A 25,722-nucleotide genomic window follows, 5' to 3' on the forward strand; every position below is an offset into this window, starting at 1 on the left:
ACAACTCTGTCTTGAAGACATTTATTAACTGATTACCATGTGATCCTCACTCGTTGAGGTAAGTATTGTGATCCCTATATTATAAAGAAATTTGAGGGGCTGGAGAGATGGCTTAGTGGTTAAAGAGCTTTTCTGCAAAGCTTAAACCAGGTTCAATTCTCCAGTACCCACAGAAGCCAGATGCATAAAGTTACACATGCACCTGGAGTTTGTTTGCAGTGGCTAGAAGTCCTGGTGTGCCCATTCTTTTTCTATCTGCCTTTCTCTCCCCCCCAGAAACAAATAAATATTTTTTTTTTAAAAGAAAAAAATTTGATGAGGACTGAAGACATAGCTCCACGGAGAAGTGCTTGCCTCACGTGCACACAACCCTGGCTCCCATTCCCAACAAAGAAAAAAAAAAAAGAATGAAAGAAGGGAAAGTTAAAAAAAAAAAAAAGAGGGGGAAAGAAAGGAAGAAAGAAAGGATGGAAGAAAGAGCTTAATGAGGTACTAAGAATTCCTGTGTATTTCTGCACGCAAAGCAAAGGAGTAAACCAGCTATTTCAGTTTATTGTTCCATTCTGTTGCCATTTCAGTTCCTGCTCCCCACAGGAACAGACCACTCATTTAAAGCCTCCTAACCTCTACCTGACTGTCTCCCTCACACCTGGACCCTGAGAGTTTCCCTCCTTCCACTCCCAAGTGCTCATATACTTATGCCAAACCAACGTGAAGATAGTTCATTAGGTTCTAATCTTTAGGTTTCCAAACACCCTGCTACCCTGGCCTGAGAATCCCAGTAGTGACATTTATACATGCTGTTCAATACACATTTTGTGTGACAGGAAACAAACAGAACCTAATCCCCCAAACACTTTCAATTTGCCTAGGGATCTCCAGAGATTTGGGATCACGAAATAAGCCAATAGGCTGATTGTGGTGGAGCATGCATTTAATCCCAGCAATTGAAGGGTAGAAGTAGGAGAATTACGGTGAGTTCAAGGCCACCCTTAGACTACATAGTGAATTCCAGGTCAACCTGGGCTAGAGGGAGACCCTACCTAAAAAACCATACCAACAAAGATCGCTCATCTCTCTGCTCTATTTCCTTGCTGTTAGACTTAATGTGACCAGCAACTGTAAACCGAAATAAACTCTTCTTCCCTTAAAAAGAAGACACAGGGCCTGGAGGGATGGCTTAGCAGTTAAGGTGTTTGCCTACAAAGCCAAAGGGCCCAGGTTCAATTCCCTAGGACCCATGTTAGCCAGATGCACAAGGGAGCACATGCATCTGGATTTTGTTTGCAGGGGCTGGAGACCCTGGCATGCCCATTCTCTCTCCCTCTTTCTGTCAAATAAAAAAAAATAAAAAATAATTTTTTTTTTTTTTAAAAAGAAGAGATAGCCAGGCAGGTGTGGTGGCACACGCCTTTAATCCCAGCACTCGGGAGGCAGAGGTAGGAGGATTGCCATGAGTTCGAGGCCACCCTGAGACTACATAGTGAATTCCAGGTCAGCCTGGGCTAGAGTGAGACCTTACCTTGAACTCTCCGCCCCCCCCCAAAAAGAGATAAACCAGGAAAGCTGGGCGTGGTGGTTGCCTGTGACCCTAACAGAAAGGAGGGTCACTATCAGTTTGAGGCCAGTCTGGTAGACAGTGTATGAAAAGACAGAGGAAGGGAGGCAAAAGGAAGAGGTAACTATTGCAGAACTTGAGCACCTTCAGAGCATTTCATCCTTTGGCACATGTTAGCCCATCCTGTCCTTCGGCTGTGCTTGGGGACCGTACCTGCAGACTGGGGCTGGTTTCTCCCCTGCTACTTCTTGTCTCCAGCTCAGGCACCTGAGGGATACCACTCTTCCTTATCCCTGTGACTTCAAACCCTTGCTCAAGCATCTACTTCGCTGCAGATAAAGCCAGAAACTGGAACCCAGGGGTTCGGATTGAATTTTTTTTTTTTTTTTTTGCAAGCACAGTTGCTGCCAGTCCTGTCTGCCTCCTGGGTGATCTTCGCCCCCCAAGGCCTCCAGCTCCCACTTTTTCCAGCCTGCTTACTCCCTTGACTCCACCAAACCTCAATTTCAAGCTCACAGCTTTCCCAGGTGTAAGTGTTCTCATCTCAGAACTTTCCACACTTCCTAAACTTCTCCAGTTGTCTTAATCTCCCTGTCTCGGGTCAGCCTGATGTCACACTCCATGGCTCTTCTAAGCATCATCTCTGGGATACCACTGGTAGCTGGGCTTCCCATCTCCACCTCTTCCCCTGGCATTTTTCTGTGTTCCCAACACCCCCCTCTCCTCCCCCCCCCCGTCATCCCCTACATCGGCCTCTTCAGGGGCTCCCTGGGTATCTCTCAATCTCTGTCCCTCCCTCTGGCTTTCCCAGGCTATGGCTCTCCGTCAGTTCTTCTGGATCACGTCCATCCATCCATCTCTCTGAGCCTCGTTTCTTTCAGTGGGTTCTGTAGACCACAGTCTGTTGCGGTGCACTCTCCCTATCTCCACTCCAACTCTCCCACTAGTTGACTCGGTCTTTTCCCTTCTCTGCTCGGGCGTTCTGGCTAAGTCTCTCTCCTGTGTCTTGCCCCCCGACTCTTTTCCGTCTTTTGTCTTTCTCTCTTTCTCTCCTCTTGCTATCTGGATCTCGCAGGGTCTGCCTCTTCCCCCCACTCCCACCCCTACCCATCTCTCAGTCTGTGCTTGGTCTCCCGGACCCTGACAGTCCCTCTCTGCCTCCCCCTCCCCCTCGACTCCCAGTCTCTTCATCTTTCTCCGGGCCCGTGCTCGCTCGCTCGCTCGCTCTCTCTCTCCCTCTCTCTCTTCCTCGGCTCTCTCCGGCTCCCTCTCGCCTCGGATGACAGCGCTACCTCTTTTGTTGGCTCCGCAGCCAATCGCGGCCGCTGACGACACGGGGGCCGGGGCTATAAAGGGCCTGGCCCGGGCTCGGGCCCCCCCAGCCGCCCGCCCCGGCCGCCCGCCCGCCCCGCCCGCGCGCCCGCCGCCCCCGGCCCCCCGGCCCCCCTCGGCCGGGCAGCCCCCAATCCCGCGCCGCCCGGACCCCCTCCTCCTCCTCCCTCCCTCCTCCTCTTCCCTCCGGCCCCTCCCCGCGGGACTCCGGCGTCCCCGCCCCCCAGTCCTCCTCCCCTCCCCTCCAGCATGGTGCTCGCGGCCCCGCTGCTGCTGGGCTTCCTGCTCCTCGCCCTGGAGCTGCGGCCCCGGGGGGAGGCGGCCGAGGGCCCCGCGGCGGCGGCGGCGGCCGGGGCCGGGGCCGGGACCGGGGCCGGGGCCGGGGGGGAGCGTTCGGAGCGGCCGGCCCCGTCCGCGGCGCCCGAGCCGGACGGCTGCCCCGTGTGCGTGTGGCGGCAGCACAGCCGCGAGCTGCGCCTGGAGAGCATCAAGTCGCAGATCCTGAGCAAACTGCGGCTCAAGGAGGCGCCCAACATCAGCCGCGAGGTGGTGAAGCAACTGCTGCCCAAGGCTCCGCCGCTGCAGCAGATCCTGGACCTGCACGACTTCCAGGGCGACGCGCTGCAGCCCGAGGACTTCCTGGAGGAGGACGAGTACCACGCCACCACCGAGACGGTCATCAGCATGGCCCAGGAGAGTAAGTGTGCGGCCGGGTGCGAGCGCTGCGCGCGGGGCGGTGCGCTGCGCTGCGGTGCGCTGCGGGCTCCGCGCCGGGAAGGACGCCTCCCGCCCGCTCGCGGGGCGCTCCCGGCTCCCCCGGCCTGCGAGCCTTTCCTGCAAAAACTTGACGGGTTGGGGAGCCAGGCCCACTTCACGGAACTTTTACGAGAGGTGAAGATGGGCAGCGGAGCCGTGTGCACGCCCCACTCGGGAGCTGGGCAAACCGGGCGGGCTGGGAAACTGCCTTCTACCCCCGGGGTTGAGAGAGTTCGGGGAAACGGGAGCCCGCAGCCCAAGGGGACCCAACGGCAACGACTTTCTCCCGAACGCTGGGTGGGAGCGGCTGGATGGAGGACTGACTCGGGAGGCGCCGGGACCCCCGCAGCCCGGACGGGCCGCTGTGTGGTTCCCTCGCTGCTCCGATGCCCACACCAGCTCCCCGACGCGCCCGCTGGGCTGCGGAGCACTGGTCTGGAATAGGGTCCCAGAACCCTGGGTCCCTCTCAGCAGCCTAGTTGGCACCCTTTACGTCGTGAGCCTAGGTCTCGCCTGGAGTCTCCTAAAGGGCCAGAAAAGCTGAGTCTTCCCGGTGCCGAAGGAGCTTACAGAACTCAACTTCACTGCGCTTGAGGCTTAAGGACTATCAGTTGTTCGCTCAAACCTTAGTTTTCAGTCCCTTATTCACTCGCCCTACTCGCAGCTGAGCTAAGTAGCCAGAGGAAGACCCCGAGAGAAAGAAGTACATGGGGGAGTGAGGGAACCCAGGCATCCGAGCCCCTGGTCAAACGGACTCTGAACATGTTAATAGACATGAGCTGCTTTGAAATTTTATGGCCTGGAAAATCCAGGCCAATACTACCACCCCCACAGCCTGCTCTCCCTAGGGTCAGGTGACTCTCCCCCTTCCCCCACTGTGTCCCCCCCAACTCCAGAGAACCAGGCTGTCTCCATTCCCTAGTGACTACCCCCCCCCCCGTTGGTTTTATGGCTCTGAACAGAAGAAGGGGGAGACTGGTTTATTGGCAGATGGGTCATAAAAAGCTTGGGGCTGAGGGGCGTCCTAGGAGCCCACCCCCATGGTAGAAGCCCAGGAACCCAGGTGTGCATCTGGAATGCTGAATGCCTGACACTGCCATCCAATTTCTGCAGAACTCAACTCCACAGTTCGTGGGCTGTAAAGAAAACTCAAAGAATCAGGAAACTGAGTGGGTGCCCATGTATGTGAAGGCATGGAGATGTGGTCTTGGGTTGCTGTGGCTCCCTTCTCCTTCCTCAAAAGACTTCTACTTGTGGAAGCCAGGATTAGTCTGAGATTGACGGAATGCAAGCGTGGAGCAAGGGATTCTAGAAAGCAGTTGTAGAAGGGATTATGACCTAGAGTTTGCTGGACGATGAAGGGTACAGCGAGAAAAGATACTGTATGCAGTCTGTGTGGTATAAAATGTATCAGGATTTCAGGATGAGTGCCCCACTGTGGCCTTCCCCTTGCCCCTCACTGTCCCTAGCATCGCATAACCATGAGCTTTGAGCCCGAGTTAGCTATGGTATTGGTGATGGCAGGAAGTGAAGGGACTCTGCATGCAGTGCAGGTTAAGCCTAAGTGGTGGGGGTGGGGAGCAGCAGCGGATGAAGTTAGGGTCTCACCCTAACTTCCACTCTAATTCCACCAGAAGACTTGGGTAACTAGGGAATTAGGTTTCTAACCAGGTATTGTACTTCCCCTTTAAGAGTCTAGCAGCGACCTTAAGAGAGGGAGGGGGAGTAGTGGGGAGGGGAGGGAGAGAGAGAGGGGAAAAGGAAAAAGAGACTTTTATAGTCTAATCCCCAGGGACCCGCTTTAATAAGAGACTTGTGCTCTGCTAATCGGGGGAGGTGTTTGTCAGCAGAGATGGCCTCTGCTCCCCTCCCCCTGCCTCCCTTCCCCCAGTCAACCCTGGACCCCAGCCCCCACCTCTCCTAGGCTGCTCTGCCTGCCCTAGTTCACTCTACCCTCTCACTCTCCCACCCCAGCCTTCATCCTGGGAACCCAGCCCCCTGCCCTTCTGGGAGCCAAGCCCAGCCCCTCAGTTTGTCTCTCCGGTGCACTCCAAGAGGCCCCTGCCCTCTCAGCCCAACCTCCTGCCCCTAGGCCTTCCAGCCTGGGTTGGGAGAGGGTGTGTAGTGGGGGGGGGGGAAGCAGTGAGCAGGGAGGGGGTTGGGCCTTTGCTGAAAATAGTGCAATGACCTCTCTCCCCCACCAGCACCGCCTACTAAACCTGACCTGCTGCCTGCCACCAACCAAATCAATCCAACACAGATGTGGCCCCTTCCCCTCCCCACCAGAGCTGGGCGTGTGTGTATGTGTGTGTGTGTGTGGTGTGTGTGGTGTGTGTGGTGTGTGGTGTGTGTGTGTGTGTTGGGGGCTCAAGCCATTTCCCTCTGTAGCTCTACCTGCTCTCCTTTGTTCCCTCTGTACTCTCTCACTACTACCCTACTAGGTTTGGTTCCCTCCTACCTCATTTAACCCCCACCCACTCCTTTTATCTGCATCTCCGTGTTTGTGAATTCCCCTGAGTATTTCTTCTCCCCTTACTCTGATCTTCCTACTTGTTCCATTCCCCTAATTATGTTTTCCAACCTATCTTCATTGTATCTGTCCTCATTCTTACTTCATTATCTTCAACCTCTCCTCAGATTCTTCCCCTTTCCCTCCATCCTCTTAGTAGCATCAATTGTCCCCATATATGTATGTGGATTCCCTGGAGCGGAGATGGAGGAACCCTTGTCTGAAGGAATCAGACTTAAGAGGGATGTGCCATTACCCTAGGTCAGCTTTAGTAGTGGAATAAAATGTAAAAACTTTAAAACTACATTTCCTGAGAGGCCACAACTAGTTTTACATTGATTTAATGCATAGCACTCCTCTTGAGAATTACCTGTATCACACTGAAAAGTTTTGGGGGTGAGGTAAGATGTTGGTAGCAAGTTAGTCAATGGTTAAATCCACTTTGGTTGTAGCTAAAGAAGGCTGGAGGAACTCTGCCTCCTGCCCGCTGTAATTTAAGATGGGACTTCCATTCAGTGCGTATTTATTGAGTACTGTTTGGTACTATTGGAGGCACAATGCAGAGTCAACAAGTGTCAGCCCTCAAAGAGATGAGTAGCTAATGGGAAGGAACAGACACCACCAGCCCAGCATGGAATCCCAGCTACTTGGGAAGCTGAGGCAGGACAATTGAAAGGTCTAAAGAGTAAGTTCAAGGCCATCACAGACAATTTAGTGAGACCTTGTTTCAAAATAAAAAGAGGGCTGGGGATGTGGTTCAGTGGATGAGTGCTTGCTTAGAAAGTGTGAGTTCCTGGATTTGATCCTTAGCTACACACATACACACACTACAGTTAGGCATGGTATACCATGGAGACTTATGTTTTCCATTCCTGATATAGTATTTTCCCTAGCCAGGTGTGGTGGTGCACACCTTTAATCCCAGCACTTGGGAGGCAGAAGTAGTTGGATTGCCGTGAGTTTTAGGCCATCCTGAGACTACATAGTGAATTCTAGGTCAGCCTGGACTAGAGTGAAACCCTACCTCAAAATAACAGCAACAACAACAACAAAAAAAAAACTACTCTCTGAATTCCATTCCACAATTCCTACTCCACGGACAGACACTCAAACCAGCCAGTAGGTGCCTGGGAGAACTACCAGAACACTGGGATCACAACACTGGGAGGGAAAAGGTACTAAGGAAGGACCTTATCTATCATGTTCTCATATCTGAAGATCAATAAGCACTTTCTTCCCCACCTTGTTTGGAGGGTGCTCCATCTCCTGTGGTGGGGGATAGAGACCAGGAGATAAGTCCTGCATGATTATGCAGAATGTGAGGCTTACATGGCTCTAGAAAAGCTCATTCCCGATTCTACCTATCTAAAGTGACAGTAGACATACTTGTCTAAAGGAAACATGATTACGGGTATTCCCAATTCATTTAAGACATAGGGAAGAGCCAAGCATGGTGGTACATTCATGCAGTTCTAGCACTAGGGAAGCTGAGTGGGAGGATTGCTGAGTTGAGGCCAGCAAGAGCTACATAGCAAAGCTCAAGGACAGCCTGGAATACACAGTGAAACCTTGTCTCGAAACAATAAAAACCAAGAGATCAGGAATGAGAGGAGCTGGAATGGAAGCACAAGGATATATTGAGAACACCTTTAAACCCAAAAAGGGTCCATTTATGGTCTTAAACAAAGGGACATAACCAAAATGTAAAGTTCGTTGAAATGCTGAACATTTATAGATTTATCAGCACTGGACTGATCAAAGGAAGCACAGGGGAGAAAAGACAACTCAGTAGAGATGATGATGATGTGCAAAGTATTTCTGACGTTTTCTCAAAAGCTGAGACACTTGAGACATGAGTGGTAGTGATGATAAGGAAGCATCTCAGGAAACTTGTTAAGGAGAATAAGGAGCCTGATAAGTAGGAAGTGATTAGCTGGTAGTTGCTGTCAGAGTTCTGGCTTACTTTGAGATAAGTTTAGCCCACACTCATCTCTCTGGACCCTGGCTTATTTACTCTAAGACCACCTTTTTTTTTTTTTTTTTCCCCAAAAGGGGACGGGTGTGCTTGGTTTTCTTCACCGTTTATTAGATAAACCAGAACCAAACTGGAGCAGGAGTGGGGTGGGGCAGGGTGACCTGACTGACAGCAGGTGTGATACGACATGGCTTCCATGAGGAACAGTAGTCAGAAAGAGCCCCGAGCCCAGGGAGATGCTGAGGGAAGTGAAAAATCCAAGTGGAAGGATGGAAGGAGACTTCCCTGGTGACTATCTCTTGCCAGAGGGGACCTAAGCCATTAGGAGAAATGGGCAGGGGAATGGGTGTTGATCATTCACTCTTGGCAGAGCCATCATCCCAGAGATGAGAGTTTTGAGTACCAGAGATGGTCAAGATGATAGGCAGAGGGAGGCCAGGCACATACCTTTAATCCCAGTACTCAGGAGGCAAAGGCAAGAGGATCACTGTGAGTTCAAGGCCACCCTGAGACTACATAGTAAATTCCAGGTCAGCCTGGGCCAGAGTGAGACCCTACCTCAGAAAACAAAACAAACAAACAGAGGTAGAGGGTAAAGAAGAGCTGGAAAACAGGCTTAGAAGACCCTACTAAGGTCTCCCAGGGCTGCTGAACCCCTTCACAAATACCCTTTGCTGATACTTTGCCCCCTTCTCTCTTATCAGCGGACCCTGCAGTGCAGACAGATGGCAGCCCTCTCTGTTGCCATTTCCACTTCAGCCCCAAGGTGATGTTCACAAAGGTACTAAAGGCCCAGCTGTGGGTGTACCTTCGGCCTGTGCCTCGCCCGGCCACAGTCTACCTGCAGATCTTGCGACTGAAACCCCTAACTGGGGAAGGGACCTCAGGGGGAGGGGGTGGAGGCCGGCGTCACATCCGTATCCGTTCACTCAAGATTGAGCTACACTCGCGATCCGGCCACTGGCAGAGCATCGACTTCAAGCAAGTGCTACACAGCTGGTTCCGCCAGCCACAGAGCAACTGGGGCATCGAGATCAACGCCTTTGATCCCAGTGGCACAGACCTGGCTGTCACCTCCCTGGGGCCAGGAGCTGAGGGGCTGGTGAGCAGGGGGCCTGGCATGGTGGTGGATTTGTGTGACCTGGCCCTGAGGAGGTGGGGTGGGGAGATAAAGTAGGAGGGTATTATTCAGTTCTCTTTCTAGGGCCAGGAGCTGAATGCAGAGGAGTTGGGGGTGGGGTAGCAATTATCACTTTGTAGGGATTCAAACCAAGCAATAGCTCAAAGTGGATCTGGGGTGGTGTAAATTAATGGGAGATCTGTAGGAACAAAATCTGGCCCTTGTCTGGGTATGGTGGTGAATGCCAGTGTAAGGATCAGGACTTTATAAGATTGTCCTTGGCTATACAGCAAGTTTGGGGCCAGCCTGGGCTACATGAAAGTCTCAAAAAAAAAAAAAAAAAAAAACATAGCTGGTTGTGATGGCTCATGCTTTTAATCCCAGCACTAGGAAGCTGAGATAGATAGGATCACCATGAATTTGAGGTTAGGGTATGTTAGTGTGAAACACTGCCTCCCCTGGCCCTTGATGAGGCTCTAAACCAAAGGTCACCAGAAAAGGAAGACAGTTGAAAGTAATGGCTAAATGGCAAGAGAAGGAAGTAGGAGATGAGGTCTGGGGGGTGGAAGCAATGGAAAAGTGGTGATGTCAATGGCTTCTGTTCTGATGCCACTGTTGAGAACTGTTCAGGGCGATGTCACATCTCTTTCCCCTCTCCCTGGCCCTCAGCATCCTTTCATGGAGCTTCGAGTCCTAGAGAATACAAAACGGTCCCGGCGGAACCTAGGCCTGGATTGTGATGAGCATTCAAGCGAGTCCCGCTGCTGCCGATACCCCCTCACAGTGGACTTTGAGGCTTTTGGCTGGGACTGGATCATCGCACCTAAACGCTACAAGGCCAACTACTGCTCCGGCCAGTGCGAGTACATGTTCATGCAAAAGTATCCACACACCCACTTGGTGCAACAGGCCAACCCAAGAGGCTCTGCTGGGCCCTGCTGCACCCCTACCAAGATGTCCCCAATCAACATGCTCTACTTCAATGACAAGCAGCAGATTATCTACGGCAAGATCCCTGGCATGGTGGTGGATCGCTGTGGCTGCTCCTAAGGTGGGGGACAGTGGATGCCTCCCTCACAGACCCTACCCCAAGAACCCAAGCCCTGGCCCCCACCCCCCCAAGCCCTAGAGCTCCCTCCACCTCTTCCCACAAGCATCACACCTTGTTCCCTGACCAAGAAGTGTGCAATACAACAGAGGGAGGCAGGTGGAGATGGAGAGGTGAGGGGTTGGGGGAAAGGAAGGACATGGTTAGGGTAGAATGTATCTGAGATTTGCAGGTAGGAAGGTTCAGCAAGAAGTCAGAGATGTAGAGACAGGAAAATGAAAGGAGAGATGAGGAACAGAGCAGCACTGAGAAGGCAAAGGAATAGAGAGGTAGAAGAGAGGAGACTAGGCAGGGACAAACACTGAGAGAGACTGAAATGGAATAATAAATGAGAGCCCCACCCCAAGCCTCCTTTTTTCCACCAGCAAGGTGAGAGGCTTGGCATAGTTTGGGGAGTTCCCCTGACTACTCAGTAGTAGTAGATTAAAAAAAAAAAAAAAATCCATTCTTAGCTTCTCCCCTCTCCCTCCAACAGTGACCAGGGGAAGTTAAATGAGGACAGGGGCAAAGTAAGGATTCTGGAATTTTTTTAATTTATTTATTTATTGTGACTTTTCATTTTTTTGGTATTTGGCTTTACTGGAATAGGAGGGCCCCTGCCCACTATGCTCCATTTGTCCCTTATTCCCCAAACCCCATTCTTCCCTAGTACCCACCTACTTAATTAAGCACTTGTATAAAGCCTCCAGGGCTGGGAAAGGGAGTAAAGGGCAAGAGGGCTGATGCATGTTAAGTTTCTATCCCATAATCACACTTCTTGAGCCAAATGGGTTGAACTGAGTGGTCATGGAAACAGTTAAGTTAGGATTTAGGAGCTGGGGGAAGGGGAGCCCTCAACATCCAGGATCTATGAGAGCCACTAAGCTAACCCTCAGGCCTACCTTCATAATATTATTTAGGCAGAGGGTTCAGCCTGCTTATACCCAAATTCCCCTCAGCCAACAGACCAAAGAGCCTGTGGAATGCCCCTGCTCCCAGCCTCTATCTTCAGGTCAATAAAGAGTAGAAGTCCCAGAGTCCCCCACATCTGGGAAGGTGATGGGTCAAGAAAGCACTGAGGCTGAAGGTTACAGGGCATTTGAATCCACATCACTGCCCTGGGCTAGGGAAATACAGCCAGCAGACCAAGGTGGAAGGGATTCTGGAGGGGGACAGCTTAGTCCCCCTACCCCAAAGCTCAGGGTGGAAGGAGGGAGCAGAGTGTCTATAATTTTTATTTTTGGAATATAGCAGTACCTAGCAGCAGGGAGGGGACAATATAATGGGGAAAAGCATATGACAAGGCCAGTTACAGCAGAGGATGAGGACTCCCTGGTTTGGAAAACTAGGAAGCAGGCAGAGACTACTTGCCATTTCCAAATCACTAGCATTCTTCCCACAATCCTGACCAACCCTCCTCTGGACTTAACTGCGCCTCAGTTTCTACCCCTTGATGGAATAAGAAATAGCAGCACCAGCCACAGCCAAGAGATGAATTCTGAGCACTTACCACGGGCACTTTATGGACACAAAATACCTCTCGCTGTGGAACTAGATAACCAGGGCACCAGACTGGTGGTGAAGAGATGTGAGGCTTAAAGAAGTCACAGGTATCAGAGAACAAGTTCCCCTTCTGCCTTCCAGCTGGTCAGTGCCTGAAGGAGCTAAGAATCTCCACACCCTATCCATACCTCACCAGTGGTCTCTTGGCTCTAGACAAGAGTCTAGAGAATGGAGAAGGGGTACCTACAGCAAAATGATCATACTAAGTATAGCAGTTCTGGTCTGGTACAAACAGTACTGAAGCAAAGCCTGAGCTGGTGAACAGACCAGGAAGGTTGGTTCTTCATGAGAGCATGTCTCTCCCACTTGGACCAGACCACCAAAGGGACAAAGGTATGCAGTTATCCTAGGGAAGGTGATGTCGGTGAGCTCTAGCATCTTACTCCTACTCACAGTGAGAAAATAAGGTGTTTCTGGAGAGGGAAATAGGCAGGGGCCGTTAAGCTTTTCACCTCATCTCCCATACAGCACCTAGGCTAACCCCAGGCCTCTTCTCTGTGACCCTGTTCCTCATCCTTCTTTCTGCCCCAATCTTGGAGAAAAAGACATTTGACCATCAACACCAATCACATTCCTTTGGTGGAAGAAGAGCAGAAAAATGAAGAGAAGATGTTTCCCTTCAAGGTCAAATGCCTCCTGATCTTGAAAAAGGTGGGGGTTGGGCAATGAGGTATCAGGTACCTTTTCTCTAGAGAGCTGGGGCATTCAATTTGTGGGACCCTTAAATATTGCCCCTTTATTAACAAACAGAGACCTTTGCAAGGGGGAGGAGTTCTCTTTATAAATCTATGAAGTCACAGTCCCAGTCCTCTTATACCCTAAGAAATACCTAAGAGGAATAAAAAGGCTGAGGACACAGCCAGCAATTCAGTGGGAGCTGGCACCTCCTCGCCCACCTGTGTGTGACCTGGCCAGTGCCCCTCTGAACAGATCATTAGTGTAATTCTTATTTTGTGTATTTGTTACATCATGTGCGTGGTTAAGAATGTTTGAGGAGTATGGGGCTGAAAAGGGCACTGGAATCCCAAGAAAGGACTTCACTGAGATCAAGGCTTCCTGGAAGGAACCACTGCAAAAAGGCCATCAGGCAAGTTTTCAAGTTATGTGACAGGGCAAAGATGGCCATAGGGTGCTCTGAGTTTTGGGATGGTCACATGACACAATCCAGCACTTGAACCTGAAAATTTTAAAATAAAAGCAAAGAGTTTAGAATTCAGTAATAAACTCTTCTCCCTAATCAAGCACCCCATTTATATCTGGGAGACCAGGAACTGAAGAAGCTCTGAGAGAAAACTTTGCTTTAGGACTAAGAAGATGAGATCCTTGGAGCAAGAAAGCACTAAGGGTGTGTGGGATGAGGGTTGGGACGTGCAGTTGAAGGGTGGGAAAAGGAGGGGTTTACAATTCTCTGGAGTAGTAGATAGAAAACAGTTTCAAAGATTACAAAAAACATTCCACAGCCTCCAGAGAAAATCTAAATATTCTCTTGAAACAATCCAGCTACTGACTGTAATACTCAGCAATCCCTAATCCTAGGACTGCCCAGCCGTGTTGTCAAAACAAAACGACAGATAAGCATCTCAATGTTCCCGTGAGCCTACAGCACAATTCCCAAGGAGTAGCAAGAGAACCCTGACTGGGTTACCCTAAGGATTCAATGTGATACCATGCTTTCCCTACCCCACCATCAGTTGTATCAACAGACTGGGAACAGGTGAGGTTGAAACTGGATGAGCATTAAAAGTATTGTATCTTCTCCCAAGGGAAGGAACTGTTGTATCTACCTATGTTCCTAACTTTTGGTCTGAGCCAAAAATGGGTTTTCTCCTGCTCATCTGTATTGAAAAGATATTCAGAAGAAACTAGGATGTCTTTCCAACTCTTCCTTTTTCCTAAACCAGGGCTTCCGGTGTACTCTTGATCAGTTTGTGCATGTAAAGGGCAAGTCAGCTTTCTTGCCAATGAGCTAGGGTTAAGGGAACAACTGGGACTCTTCCTCATCTCCAGCCACCGCCCCCAACAGCCACATGAGGCAGTGTATTCATACATTTTCTTCATTCATTCATCCTCTAGTTGGAAACTTCTCAGGGAAAAAAAAAAATCCAATTATGATAAATCTTAAATTTATTCAGTAAATTTAAGAGGTAATATTTATTAAATGACTATGCAAACTGCAGGGTGCAGACTATACTAAATACATAATACACAGCAACTTTTCATAACGTGGTTCCTTGATAAAAGTTTGGAAAAAGTCAGATTAATTCACACCCCCCCCCCCATATGTCTCAGAGCCAGTATGGTAGAACAAGGAATTAAACCTAGGCAATTAACATTAATTTAGTTTATTCTATTGTGAAGTGATCTGAGAGGTGAAAACCTACAAAGACAACAGAGGAAAAAATGAGAATATCAGGGGAAGACCTTGGGTTCAAAGGGTCTACAGAAGTGTGAAGTTTTTAATTATCAATCCATTTGGAAGGAAAAACAAGAGTATGGAAACAAGTAAGTTATGGCCCAGGATGCAGCTTAATTGGCTAAGTGCTTGCCTAGCAAGCACAAAACCCTGGATTTGATCCCTAGTTCCACATGGAATCTAATGTGTCACATTCCTGGAATCCCGGCACTCACTCAAAGTAGAGGTAGGAAGATCAAGAGTTCAAGAACATCCCCTGGATATATAACAGGTTCAAAGCCAGCCTGTGCTACAAGAGATCTTGTCTAAAACAGAGGGATACACTGGAGGATTTCACTAAACAGAAATAAGCATTGCCTGTTAAGAGGCCTCACAGAAAAATTTTAGGCCAGGCATAGTGGTGCACACCTTTAATCCTACCACTCAGAAGGCTGAGATAGGAGGATCACTGAGTTCAAGGCCAGCATGGGTTAGAGGGAGACCCTATCTTGAAAAACCAAAAAAGAAAAAAAAAAGTTACGGTATGGAGGACAAAAATTATCCTAGAAAACCAGGCGTGGTGGCAGAGGTAGGAGGATTGCTGTGAGTTCGAGGGAAGCCTGAGACCAATCCAGGTCAGCCTGGGCTGCAGTGAGACCCTACTTCAAAAAAACAAAAAAATTATCCCAGGGCTGGAGAGATGGCTTAGTGGTTAAGTGCTTGCCTGTGAAGCCTAAGGACTCCGGTTTGAGGCTCGATTCCCCAGGACCCACGTTAGCTTGATGGACAAGGGGGCGCATGCATCTGGAGTTCGTCTTCAGTGGCTGGAGGCCCTGACGCGCCCATTCTCTCTCTCTGCCTCTTTCTCTCTCTCTGTCGCTCTCAAATAAATAAAAATAAACAACCAAAAATATTTTTAAAAAATTATTCTAGAAAACCATAAAAAGGTATAGATTTATAGCTAGAGAAAATTCCCACCACAGCTTTTACATTAAGAGCTTCCAGGTATGTAGGGATGTCATAACTTCAGAACAAGGAAAAACTGGACAGAGTCAAGCTAACGCCATCTGTATGCTGGATCAGCTATAGGATAGAAACTAGGGGACAAAAAGTACTTGGGTTCCAGATAACAGAATTTAAAAAGCCTGGATTCACAGGTGTCTGAACTTTTGACACTGCAACATGATAACATCATCTACAAACAGGCTGGGGCCATATTCATAGCCACCATAGGATCCATATAGCCCACTGGTCACAAGTTAGACCCACCCATCTGGACAAACAGTGGGACTTATTTGTTAAGGCAAAATTAGTACCACCTATGGTGGCTTCACAGCTATAATCTTAGGACTCAGGCTGAGGATTACTTAAACTCAAGGTCAGCCTGGGCTAGAGTGAGACCTTGCCTCAAAAAAAAAAAAACAAAAGCCCTAACTAAATTAGTTAAAAAAAAAAACCAAAACCACAGGCATCCTGAATTATTCATACTGTGAAGTATGTATGGAATGACTGTGATGAAAACACATGGAAGAGGGTTTGTTAAAAGTCTTTTAGCAAAAGTGTGATTTTTTTAGAAGGTTAATCAAAACAAAATATTGGTGGCTGGGAAGATGGTTTGATGGTTAACAGTTTGCTTATAAAGGCTGCTCACCCAGGTTCAGTACCCACATAAAGCCAGATGCACAAAGTGGTGCATGCATCTGGAGTTCCTGTGCAATGGCAAGAGGTTCTGGTGTGCCCATTCTCCTTTCTCTCTTTGCTGAAAATAAATAAAAATAAAATATTTGGGGAAAGTGAACTGAGTGAAGATGATTTGGCTTGAAGAGAATCTTAGATGCAAGTCTACAATCCCAACATGGCTGCAAGTTACAGAGCCACCTGCACTACATAGTGAGACAAAGAAAAAGAGAGAGGAACAGAATATCAGGGTAACAGAATCCTAGGTAGTAAGGATGAATATGACTATGGAAGGTGGTGGAGGATTTAGAAAGTGAAGAAGACTTCTGAAGGAACTTCACTGCTCTATATTTATTTATTTTTATTTTTCAAGGGTCTCTGCCCCCTGAGTGCTGGAATTAAAGGCATGCACCACCATGCCTGGCTCTCTCTTTTTAAAGAATTCTGAGGTAGGGATCCTTACTGAACTGTCATAAAACACATTCTTGCTGGGCATGGTGGCTCACGCCTTTACCAACACTCAGGAGGCAGAGGTTGGGGGGCGGTGTCTCTGAGTTTGAGGCCACCCTGAGACTCCATAGTGAGTTCCAGGTCAGCCTGGGCGAAAAACCAACAACAAAAAACATTCTCTTTGGTTGCTGGAGATCAGTTTGAAGTAAAGAAAGGGGAGCTGATGAGAAGTCCCAATCATATGGGTTATTTGGTTGACGAGGTGACAAAAGTTTAACTAACTTTCCCATTTGTTCAGTTCACAAGTCACTAAGGGGACACAATGCACAACAAATGGGCAATCTTTGGATCAGCTCTCCACAACACTTTTTCTGCCCTTCTTTACCAACCAAAAATTGCAGAAATAATAAGCTGCTGCTTTCCTTCTTTCTTTTTTTCTTTCTTTCTTTCTCTTCCTCTCTCTCTCTTTCTTTTTTTGTAGCCCAGCCTGGTCTCAAAATGTCCCATGAGTAGTGGGATCACAGGTATGTGTCACTGTTGACTGACAGTAAGAGTCCTAACATGATAAAGATTAAACAAACCATGGGCCTAGGAATATGGCTGCGTGGTTAAAGGCACTTTGCTTGCAAAAGTCTGCTGGCCTGGGTTGATCCCAGGTTCAAATTTCCAGTATCCATGTAAAGCCAGAAGTTCAAAGTAGTGCATGTATCTGGAGTGCCTGCTAGGGGAAGCCAAACCTTTTTCTCAGTAGGGAGGTTCAGTAAGGAAAATGAACTTTTATAATAATAAAGAAACATTATCACCACAACTACAACAGTCCACTTCCGTAACAAAACAGGACTAACTAGCATGGAGCTTGACTAGAGCAGAAGCAGGGCTGGGGACACAACTCCATGGAACGACGTTTGCCTATGGATCTGTGTTTAACGCTCCCCAAGCCCCTCTCCGCTCCTGCCCCTGACAAAAACCAACATCTAAACTGGGCATGGTGGCAGCACACGCCTTTAATCCCAGCACTTGAGAGGCAGAGGTAGAAGGGTTTTCATGAGTTCTAAGCCACCCTGAGACTTTACAGTGAATTTCAGGTTAGCCTGGACTAGAGTGAGGGTCTACCTCAAAAATAAAACAAAATCCAACATCTAGATTCACTGTTTATATTCCAAATGATCTAGACAACAATACTATCATCTCTGACACCCTCTCTCATGTTTTCAATTCCCTCTACGCCTTTTTATTTGATTATCCAGACTACCTATTTTCTTGAGCTGCATGACCAACAATGTCCACACATCCAGACTTGTGTTAGAATCAGAGTGTACCATGTCAGCTTATCCTGGGAAACAGGGCCTTCCTTCTATGAACCCTGTTTTATCCAATAAAGCTTCATCAGCTCAAAGTACACTACAGTCAAGAGCCCTGATATTTATTCCTCTTGCATCTCCTATGTTTCCCCTATTTTACCTCCACTGAGTCACTTAAATATTCTATTTATTTATTTGAGAGAGAGAGAGAATGGACATCTAGGTATTGCAAATAAACCCCAGATGCATGCATCTGGGTTACGTGTGTTCTGGGGTATCAAACCTGAATCCTTAAGCTTCGCAGACAAGCTTCTTTTTTTTTTTTTTTTTTTGGTTTTGCAAGGTAGGGTCTCACTTTGGCTCAGGCTGACCTGGAATTCACTATGTAGTCTCAGGGTGGCCTCGAACTCACGGCGATCCTCCTACCTCTGCCTCCCAATGCTGGCATTAAAGGCGTGTGCCACCACGCCCGGCTGCAGACAAGCTTCTTAACTGCTAAGCCATCTCTAGCCGCCTTCTTCTTTTTTAAAAAATATGTATTTATTTGAGAGATAATGAGGCAGAGAGAGAGAGAGAGAAAAAAAAAAAATGGGCACGCCAGGGCCTCCAGCCACTGCAAACGAACTCCAGACGCATGTGGCCCTTGTACATCTGGCTTACGTGGGTCCTGGAGAGTCGAAGCAGGATCCTTTGGCCTTGTAGGCCAACGCCTTAACGGCTAAGCCATCTCTCCAGCCCTCACTTAAATATTCTAAATCAAAGATTCAGGGAAACATGGCTTCTTCGAAGAAGATAGAATAAATAAGCTAAAAGGTAGACTCCATCCTTTTCCTTATGTTCTTTTTATAGGGTAAAGGAATCATGGCTAATTTCTCCTAATATTTGCCCCTGACACTCCTGATCTCTGGTCTCATCTGGCTCCAAGAGCTCAAAGGAGCAACTAATAAAACACATATTCTATTTTCTATTTTTTTATTAACAACCAAAATAATTAAAAACAAAAACACAACCTTAAAGGTAGAACATCAGTAAAGTCAAACTGCTGCTGGAGTTCACGGATGAACCTGAGGTACATGCTTTCTCACTGCGAGGCAGGATATAAGCACGTAACTGAATTTAGGGGTATACACATATACATATATATATATATATATATATGTATGTATGTATGTATGTATGCATGTATGTATGTGTATATGTGTATGTGATTGATATATATATATATGCGTATATATATATATATATATATATCTCCAAGAAGAATCAGAAGTGGAAACCACTGGAGAACAGAAAACACCAACAACTTTTCATCATGCAATCCCAAAGCGCTCTGCTCTTTTCCTCTTCTTTGCCTATAAAGAAAGCACAAAAAGAAAAAATCATGAAACAATGATAGACTAAGCTTCTGGCTACTGTAATACAATCTCACATGAACTGTCACAAGGTCCAAGAAGGCATGTTCAAAGCTTTAAGCCAGAGACTTCATTGCTGAATTGGCTAGTTATCCAGCCACATCTAGGGGAAGGTTAGTGAGAAAGGAAGGTAGCAAGGAAAGAAGCTAAGGGCAGCAAGGAGAGACTGAAAAGACAAGAGTGGCAGAAATTGGAAAGATTTCCCGAAGAAGGGTGGTTTGGTCTTCTAATTTGTAGGAAGACAGGAGATTTTAGAGGACAAAGGGTTAACCTACACTACATGTGGAGGTGGTAAGAATGCAGTCAGGATGAACCTCACTCCTCCAACCCAAAGAAGCCAGTTCAAATGCCGAAAGGATAAAGTGGAGGGATGGTGTGTACAGGAAAGAGCTTGTTATTGTAGTCTAAAAGAAGACAGCATTTGGAGAATTTGGAGAGAGCACAGTATCACAGGAGCTTTTTTTCCTTTTGCAAGTGACTTAAAACAAAACAAAAAAGCTCATGTACATTCTCACTTCAACCACTGCCCAGCAAAAATGGAACCTTGCCAGGCATGGTGGCATATGACTTTAATCCCAGCACTTGGGAGGTAGAGGTAGGAGGATAGCTGAGTTCAAGGCCAACCTGGGCTAGAGTGAAACCCTACATCAAAACAATAAAAAACAGGGGCTGGACAGATGGCTTAGTGGTTAAGGTGCTCATCTGTTAAGCATAATGATCCAGGTTTGATTCTCCAATACCTACATAAACCAGCCTCACAAGGTGTCACATGCATCTGGAATTCATTTGCAGTGGCTGGAGGCCCTGGTGTGCCCATTCTCTCTCTCAAATAAAATAAATATGTATATATTTTAAAACCCAGGGGACTGGAGAGATAGATGTCTCAATGGCTAAAGGCACTTGCTTGCAAAGCCCAATGGCCTGGTTTCACTTAACCAGTACCCACATAAAGGCAGATGCACAACGGAACATGCATCTGGAGTTCATCTACAGTGGCAGGAGACCCTGGTGCACCCATAATTTCTATCAACTTAAAAAAATAAAAATATCTGTGCATGGTGGCATACACCTTTAATCCCAGCACTCAGGAGGCAGAGGTAGGAAGATCACCTTTAGTTTAAGCCCATTCTGAGACTACAGCAATTCCAGTTCAGCCTGGTCTTGAGCAAGACCCTACCTCACAAAAAATTAACAAATAAAAATCAATACTCTGAAGCATTCTACGTACCTCTGTGTCCTCTGTGGCTCCAGTTCCAGCTGAACTTGTGACTATCCCAAATCGTTCCTTCCTTTTCTTCAACTTCTCATCATCTTCTGACTGTTCCAGAACAACAAAAAATAGCTGAAACAAGCTAGTCTCTACAAAATGTACAGGAATTAAATTGTAATACATTGGTTACAATATACAAGCCAAGAACCAAGGATCGCACTAACACAAAAGGCAGATAAAAAACTGAATAATGGGCTGGAGAGATGGCTCAGTGATTAATGGTGCTTGCTTGCGAAGCCTGAACATGACAGATCAAATGCCCAGTACCCATATAGAGCCAGATGCACAAGGTGGCAAATGCATCTGGAGCTTATTTGCAGTGACTGGAGGCTCTGTTGTGACCATTTGTCTCTCATTCTCTCCCTCTCTCTCTGTGCTTGCAAATAATAAATAAATAAAGGTTTAGATCATTCTTATATATATTGTGAGAACAAGTTATTCTAAAAAGCACACCTAACCTCTGAATTGTGTATTCTAGCTGACTATTTGGAGACATGATCTCTTTTCCTACCATACTCCTGTCATGTCACTGGTCACGATGTGATGTAGTCAGGAGAAAGGGGGGATCCTTGACACTAAGCTATTTGGACTTTGTGTCCCTAAAACTATGAACTAAGCAAGTTATTTAGCCTCAGGTATTTTATTATAGTAACAAAAACAGTTATTGAGCCAAAGAGATGGCTTAGCAGTTAAGGTGTTTGCCTGTGATGCCAAACGATCCAGGTTTGATTCCCCAGGAATGGAACATAAGATGCACAAGGTGGTGCATGCATCTGGAGTTCAACTGCAGCAGCTAGAAAGCCCTGGTGCACCCATTCTCTCTATCTGCCTCTTTATCACTCTCAAGTAAATATTAAAGTATTATTAATACAGTAATACACAATGTTATACTGAGAATGACTAAACTTAAATTTTGTTTGGTTTTTTGAAGTAGGGTCTCACTCTAGCCCAGACCAGACCTAGTCTCAGAGTGGCCTTGAACTCACAGAGATCCTCCTAACCTCTGCCTCCTGAATGCTGGGATTAAAGGTGTACGCCACCATGACTAGAAAACCTTAAATTTTAAGTTAAGGCCCCAATACTACTCTACAAATAGCAAAAATGCCAGGCATTGAGGTGAACTGTGGTGGGTATAATGCCAACACTTAGGAGGCAGGTAGTTTTATGAGCTCCAGGTCAGCCTGAGCTACATAACAAGACCTTGTGTCTCATAAAACTAATATAACAAAAACAAAAATATAGCCCCCCATAACAAAGAAGAAGAAGTAAGAAACACACAGAACAAATTTCTTTAGTCAAGAAATACTGGCAGTAAGCTGGACATGGCCATCGATGGTGGTACACACCTTTAATCCTAAATCTGGGAGGCACAGGTAGGAGGACTGCCCTAAGTTTTAGGCTAGCCTGCAGCTACAGAGTGAACTCCAGGCAGCCTGGGCTGGAATGAGACTCTGCCTCAGAAAAAAAATAAAAATAAAAAAGCAAGCAAGCTAGACATGTTGGTGTACATCTTTAATCTCAACACTGGGAAAGTTGAAGTAGGTGGGTCACCATGAGTTCCAAGCCAGCCTGGGCTACAGAATAAGTAGACCAGCCTGGGTTACAGTGAGAATCTGCCTTAAAAAAAAAAAAAAAAAAAAAGGACTGGAGAGATGGCTTAGCGGTTAAACGCTTGCCTGTAAAGCCTAAGGACCCCGGTTCGAGGCTCGGTTCCCCAGGTCCCACATTAGCCAAATGCACAAGGGGGCGCACGTGTCTGGAGTTCGTTTGCAGAGGCTGGAAGCCCTAGCGTGCCCATTCTCTCTCTCTCCCTCTATCTGTCTCTCTGTGTCTGTCGCTCTCAAATTAATTAATTAATTAATTTAAAAAAAAAAAAGGAACACTGGAGACACAGAACTGCTAAGAAAACATGATATTCCACTGAGTAACTACTGAAGAAGAAAAGGTGGGTAGAAGCTCTTCATCCTATTTCTAGAAATGTGCTACAGAAAGAGCTGTAAGTTTGCTTATCTAGCAAAATCCAAGCCTTTGAGCAGTAGTGAATGACTTTAAATAAGGCAAGGTAAGTTAGAGGAGCAGTTACTGGATTGTCTCAAAGGAGAGATGCTCTGAGTATTAGTGTTGCCCAAGCATTCGTAAGATTCCTATCTGCCATATAACTGGGGAGAATGCTGAGTAGATTTCAGCTTACAGTGAGTTGGAGCTGGTTACTCTCTCATAGCTATTTTAAAACCCTGAACTACTGCCAAGCATGGGCACACATGCTGAGTACTATCTCAGTCTTTGACTCATTCAATTTATTTTCTCCCTTTTACTGCTATATTTCTTTCTAGAGAGTAGGAAGGGAATTAAAGCTTGGCAACTATAAAACGGTGACGAATTCTACACCCTAGTTATTTCATCAAAAGATAGTACAACAACCACTGCTGATTGAATTTTTCCACCTTTTTCATTATAACCATCAGCAAATCTATAGCGTACACTCAAGTCATTTAATCTAAACTACTGACAGTGCTAAGCCAGGTTCTAAGAAAAAGTGTTCTTATCCTTGATCACAAAGTAAGATGAAACAGTAGTAGAGTAATTAACGTAAGTGCTTTTCTATGTGTTTGGTAATGTGGAGTTCTTTACACATATTTAATTCTTATAGTAATTTTATAAGTAGGTACTAAATTTCTTTCATAGTATGAAAATGGAGGCTTAGAAAGATTAAGTACCTTGCCCAAAGTCTTACAAACAGTAAATGGCAGAGGAAGAATTGGAACCCAAAACACTTTACACAAGAACACATTTTTATTTTTGAGGTAGGATCTCGCTCTAGCCCAGGCTGACCTGGAATTCACTATGTGGCCTCAGGGGGTCGGTCCTTGAACTCAAGACGATCATCCTACCTCTGCTGAGATTAAAGGTATGTGTTACCACGCCAGACTCAATAACACACTTTGTAGGATTACAGCCTGGCCTGTTTCCTATCTGAGCCTGCTGCTTTCCCAATCTTTCCCTGCAGTGTGACCAACCAGAAGCTCTCACTGGACCCACCCCAACAGCCTTGCTCTGCCCCTCATGATGGATTGTATCCTCTGACCCATGACCCAAAAATCAATCCTTCCTATGGCAGGTAGGGGACCCACTTTTCCCAACCTGTGTTATTTATTTAACATAAACATGTTGTGGTGGTTTTACTCTGATATCCCCATAAACTTATGTGTTCTGAATGCTTGATCGCCAGCTGGTGGCAATTTGGGAATTGGAACCTTGTTGATGGTGTGTTTTGGGGGGTGGATTTATGGGTGTTATGGCCAGCTCCTCCTTGCCAGTGTTTGGTGCAGTGTTTGCTGCCATTGTCCACCTGCTGTGGCAAGGTGATGTCCAGCCCCTGCTCATGCCATGGTTTTCCTGCTGTCATGAAGCTTCCCTTGAGACTGTAAGCCATAATAAACCTTTCCTCCCTCAAGCTGCTTTTGGTCCAGTGAGTTGTGCCACAATGAAAAGGTTAACTATAACACAGATTTTTGGACTACTAGTAGTAGCAAATACAGAAAGTGCTTAAATCCCAGGGAAAAGGAGGGGCAGTGTTGGGGAGATGGTTGGCAGCAAAGTTGCTTGCCTGCACAGCCTAAAGACCCAGGCTCGATTCCCCAGTACTCACATAAACCAAATACACAAGATGATGGTGCATGCATTAGGAGTTCGTTTGCAATGGCTAGAGGCCCTAGTGCTCCCATTCTCTATCTGCCTCTTCCTTCCTTCCTCTCTATATCACAAATAAATAGTGCACCCATTCTCTTTTCTAAAAAATATTTATTTATTTGCGGGCTGGAGAGATGGCGTAGTGGTTAAGCGCTTGCCTGTGAAGCCTAAGGACCCCGGTTCGAGGCTCAATTCCCCAAGACCCACATTAGCCAGATGCACAAGGGGGCGCACACGTCTGGACTTCGTTTGCAGTGGCTGGAAGCCCTGACGTGCCCATTCTCTCTCTCACTCTCTGCCTCTTTCTCTCTCTGCCACTCTCAAAATAAATAAATAAAAATCTTTAAAAAAGAAATATTTATTTATTTGACAAGAGAAAGATGGGGGGGGGAGAGAGAGAGAGAGAGAGAGAGAGAGAGAGAGAGAGAGAGAGAGAGAGAGAGAGAGAGAGAGAGAATGGGCATGACAGGCCCTCCAGCCTCTACAAACAAACTCCAGATGCATGTGGCCCCTTGTGCATCTAACTAACGCAGGTCCTGGAGAATTGAACCTGGGGCCTTTGGCTTTGCAGGCAAATGCCTTAACTGCTAAGCCATCCCTCCAGCACCCATTCTCTTTCTTTTCTCTTTTATAAATTATACTTTAAAACAAAGGGCTTCCAACAACAGCAACAGAAAGTCCTATTATATTTTTGCTACTAGTTATAGGGAATACTGTTCTTGATTTTGGCCTTGCACTTCATATATAACTGAATGACCTAGAAGTCCTGATCTTCCTGCCTTCACCTCCAAATGCTAGGATTACAGGCACCTTCCAAGCTAATAAATAGGTAGGGTAGTCTTTTTCCTTGCTCTTTATTTTGAAATGGGGAATAGGACTTTTTTTTTTTTTTTTTTTTTTGAGGTAGGGTCTAGTCCAGGCTGACTTGGAATTCACTATGTAGTCTCAGGCTTGCCTTGAACTCACATTGATCCTCCTACCTCTAACTCCCAAGTGCTGGGATTAAAGGCGTGTAAGGCAAGCCTGAGACTACATAGTGAATTCCAGGTCAGTCTGAGCTAGAATAAGACCCTACCTCCAAAAACCAAAATAAAATAAAGTGGGAAGAATTGTGCAGAAGGTAATTTGCACCCATATATTAAAAAAATCATAATAAGAGGACAAATCTGGTACAGTGGCTAGACATGCAGTGCTTAGAAGACTCAACAAAGAGAACTGTCACACATCCAAGGCCACCCTGGACTGCATACATACTGAGACCCTGCCTCAAAAAGGAAGGGGGTGAGACAAGGGTAACAAGACAGTGACAAATTAAGACTGTCAACTTTTCTTGGGAGGGGGTTTAAGGGTCTTGCTCTAGCCCAGCCTCAAACTCAGTCGATCTTCCTACCTTTGCCCCCAAAGTGCTGGGATTAAAGTTGTGCGCCACCACTCCCAGCCCTGTTTCATTTTTTTTAATTAATTAATTTATTTATTTATTTGAGAGCGACAGACACAGAGAGAAAGACAGAGGGAGAGAGAGAGAATGGGCACGCCAGGGCTTCCAGCCTCTGCAAATGAACTCCAGACACATGCGCCCCCTTGTGCATCTGGCTAATGTGGGACCTGGGGAACCGAGCCTCGAACCGGG

The 25,722-nt window shown here is 46.9% G+C and overlaps 2 protein-coding genes across 5 annotated transcripts in view; one reads left to right on the forward strand and one right to left on the reverse strand.

Annotated features, from left to right (window-relative positions):
- The first annotated feature begins 3,139 nt into the window (after positions 1-3,139).
- Gdf11 (growth differentiation factor 11) lies at positions 3,140-13,662 on the forward strand. The gene is made up of 3 exons (XM_004649955.2): positions 3,140-3,587; positions 8,835-9,232; positions 9,920-13,662. The coding sequence occupies exons 1-3, from the start codon at positions 3,140-3,142 to the stop codon at positions 10,298-10,300; spliced, it is 1,227 nt and encodes a 408-aa protein (XP_004650012.2). The 3' UTR covers positions 10,301-13,662.
- A 5,013-nt stretch (positions 13,663-18,675) lies between these two features.
- The window catches only part of LOC101605746 (SAP domain containing ribonucleoprotein), a 70,877-nt gene continuing 63,830 nt past the window's right edge, over positions 18,676-25,722 (reverse strand). For all 4 annotated transcript variants that reach the window (XM_045153687.1, XM_045153686.1, XM_045153688.1 and 1 more), the window contains 2 exons: positions 20,361-20,450; positions 18,676-19,072 (listed from right to left, as the gene is read on the reverse strand). In XM_045153687.1, coding sequence (XP_045009622.1) covers positions 19,031-19,072; positions 20,361-20,450 — 132 coding nt within the window. In that variant the 3' untranslated portion in view covers positions 18,676-19,030. The remainder of the gene's footprint in view (positions 19,073-20,360; positions 20,451-25,722) is intronic.

Source organism: Jaculus jaculus, chromosome 6 (assembly GCF_020740685.1).
Source record: "Jaculus jaculus isolate mJacJac1 chromosome 6, mJacJac1.mat.Y.cur, whole genome shotgun sequence".
In the NCBI taxonomy this organism is placed as follows: Eukaryota; Metazoa; Chordata; class Mammalia; order Rodentia; family Dipodidae; genus Jaculus; species Jaculus jaculus.